This window comes from Lactuca sativa, chromosome 9 (assembly GCF_002870075.4).
Source record: "Lactuca sativa cultivar Salinas chromosome 9, Lsat_Salinas_v11, whole genome shotgun sequence".
NCBI lineage: Eukaryota > Viridiplantae > Streptophyta > Magnoliopsida > Asterales > Asteraceae > Lactuca > Lactuca sativa.
In genome coordinates, this window is record NC_056631.2 from 70,041,532 (window position 1) to 70,044,869 (window position 3,338).

Sequence of the window (3,338 nt, forward strand, 5' to 3'; positions counted from 1 at the left end):
ATGTGAAAACTTGCAATTCGACACTTCATTCATAGAAGACTTTTGACACTACACTCCATATTTCATATGCAGATGGTATAAGTAAGTCCCTTTTCATGATATCTGATGTCATTGACATGAGTAGCTACTGTTTCACCTTATGGTTGAAGGCGTACCACTTTTCATATCCTTCGTTAGTTATTTTGGTAGGATGTGTTTTTCCTCATGTATAAGAAATCTTCTCTCTTTTTGTTAGGTGCACAGTTTTATTCGACGAGAATTAATGGTTCTTGCTTTGAGTGCATGAGAACAAGTATGTTTCCCATGTTGATGTTGAAGATCCAGATTTTTCATCGGTCATCGTTGCATATTTGGAGAGACAGTAGGAGATGGCAGGGTGGTGGCTGGAAGTGTATAAGATTTTACTGGATTTATAGTTTTTAGAGCGTAAACCTGGTGTGACACCATCTTTAGAGCTTATTTTCATATATTAATCCAAAGAAAAAATACAATATTTATAACAGAATTGATAAACCAATTCTTGGGAGTAAGGAAATCAAATATTTATAAGAGAATTGATAAACCAATTCTTGGGAATAAGGAAATCAAATCCCTAATATGTCTCTTATATAGATTTCAATCTACGCAAGTCTATTATTTAAAAAACGAATCTCTACATGGGTAACTCAACCCTGACATACCATATTTAAAAATTTCAGGTATCCCAATTTTGTATTATGTATATCAGATTAATCTTTCGGCATAATAAAAACCCAATGTAAATTAATAAAGATAACAAACCGCTCAACGAAAACAAAATACATAGGTTAATTATAATCCTTATTATTTTATCTGCAGGAAAAGATTCTAATTTAACACAACTTGGTCTAAGTAGGTATGTAAAGAAATGATACAAAAAAGTGGAGTGTATTGCACACAATTAAAAAAGTAATCCCGAGAAAAAAAGTCCAATTTTTTTTCCGTATATATTGAAATTCATCTCGTATCCTATATTCACACCTTCTAGCTCAATCATGGCCGGAGAAAACCCACCAATGATAGCACTCAATCCCAACGGTTCTTACACTCGCAATATATCCTTCCCATCATCCCTTCCCACACCAGATAAAGATTCCGACACTCCAGTGCTCAGCAAAGATGTAGTCATCAACAACATTAACAAAACCAGTGTTCGAATTCACATCCCGAAAGAAACTGCAATCTCCATGGAAACTCCTTTAAAAAACCTCCCTCTCATCGTTTACTTTCACGGTGGAGGCTTTGTTCTCATGAGTGCAGCTTCAACCATCGTACATGATTTCTGTGACCATCTGGCGGCCGAACTCCCTGCTGTGGTGGTGTCAGTTGACTACCGCCTAGCCCCAGAAAACCGCCTCCCAGCAGCCTACGACGATGCTTTGGAGGTTTTGCTTTGGATCAAATCGTCCCAAGATCCATGGTTGATAAATTACGCTGACGTGTCGAGTTGTTACATGATGGGCACCAGTGCTGGTGCAAACATAGCATACCATGCAGGTGTACGTGTATCCCAACGACTTCACGAGCTCGAATCATTGAAAATCAAAGGATTAATCTTGCACCATGTGTACTTCGGAGGGGAGGAGCGGACGCTGTCGGAGATACAGCTGGCAGAAGCCGGACAGTTGACTCTAGCAACTTGTGATTTCATGTGGGGTTTGTCGCTGCCAGTTGATGCAATTAGCCGTGAGCATGAGTATTGCAACCCGATGGCGGGTGGTGGTCTGGATGATATAAGTCGGATCAAGGAGGTGGGTTGGAGGGTGATGGTGACTGGTTGTTCTGGTGATTTGTTAATTGATCGTCAAAGGGAGTTTGCAAAGACTTTAGAGTTGAAGGGTGTGGAGAATACGTGTTTGTTTGAAGAAGGTGGTGACCATGGGATTGAATATTTTGACAAATCGAAAGCCAAAGATTTGTTTAAGTGGATCTCAAGTGTCATGTCAACTAATGAGACCAAGTGAGTTCCTGCTAGAAGAAGAAAGTTGACGTCATCAGAAATAAATCGATGCAAGTTGTTTGGATTCCTAAAATTAAGTGTAATTGGTAATCTTTTATATTTTGTAGGCTTAAAATCTGTAGGTCGTAGGTGTTGTATATGTCGTTCACTACTAGAAAACTACTATAATAGACCCAATTTATTATTGTAGCAAATAAATATATGGTTCTTAAGTAACTATAAGATTTACACTTCACACTTCACAATTATTTATGATTTTTGTGATTTACAATCCAATCAAAATTAGTTGTCTAGGCTCATGAACTTGTTTAAAGCACTAATAAATATGGATGAAACACCTTCGTGAGAGTGAAGTGTAAATATTTGCTGAGGTTGTGTTGAAGATCATATTTGCTGGTGTTACTATCCTCGCATCATCAAAACATTGCTGCCTATTGACACTTATACTCCTGAATTGTCTACTATCCTAATACATCTTAGGTCATGCTATTCCTTATATAGTTATATGACCATTTTACCCCTGGAAGATATACCAGAAACAAATGTTGATCTTTTAGTTGATTGCTGTCAGATTTCCTCAACATCTTCACAATGTTGTAATCTTCGTATTTTTTTAAGCGTAACTAGACATATTATTATCATATCTTAATTAGTTTAGTTTTTCAGGATTTTTGGATCCACCACTACGTGTATTACGATGTAGTTATTGATTAAGTGTAAGACACATCTTTTAAAAATTAAATCAATTTAGCCTTGGGATATGCGCTTTTTGACAATTTAGAGTGCATCTCCCATCAAATTTAAGTTTTAGTTTGATTTTAAATTCTTGTTGACTTTAGCACTAATCATGGATTACTTGTTGCTTTAATTATTTAAACCATCATATAGCCATAAATTATAATTTCCACAGGACTTAGGAACTCTGTTTTTCATCCCGATTCTCTTTTTGTGCAGTTGAGGTTGCATCAGGCTAAACAATATGGCTTGGCAGATGTCTCTCATGTGTTTGTGTTCAGGGAAGAGAATGCGACTCTCGCCCATCATTTGATTTGACCCCTGCCTCAAGTATGGCTAAGTTTGTTAAGATGATTAATGCATGTGATTTTCTGTAGCACACATGGATCTGATCAAGATCTAGCCCTGTCCCTTTGCTTTCACTTTTCTTGCTCATGAATTCCATCTGGTTTCTAGCCAACCAAGCATATGACAAACTTTAATTCATTCATATTCAAAACCTTCTAGATTCCAATTAAGTCCTTTCAAAGCATTATGCAAACAAAACGCCCCAAGAGATGACATGGATATAATCTTTCCATTGTTCCACATTTCTATTATTCCGTATTGTCAAACATGGTTAACC

General features: G+C 36.9%; 1 protein-coding gene across 1 annotated transcript; it reads left to right on the plus strand.

Moving 5' to 3' along the window:
* The first annotated feature begins 866 nt into the window (after window positions 1-866).
* LOC111901762 (carboxylesterase 1) lies at window positions 867-2,265 on the plus strand. The gene has a single exon (XM_023897638.3). It carries the CDS (start codon window positions 1,014-1,016, stop codon window positions 1,980-1,982), a length of 969 nt encoding a protein of 322 aa, XP_023753406.1. The 5' UTR covers window positions 867-1,013; the 3' UTR covers window positions 1,983-2,265.
* Window positions 2,266-3,338: the final 1,073 nt, after the last annotated feature.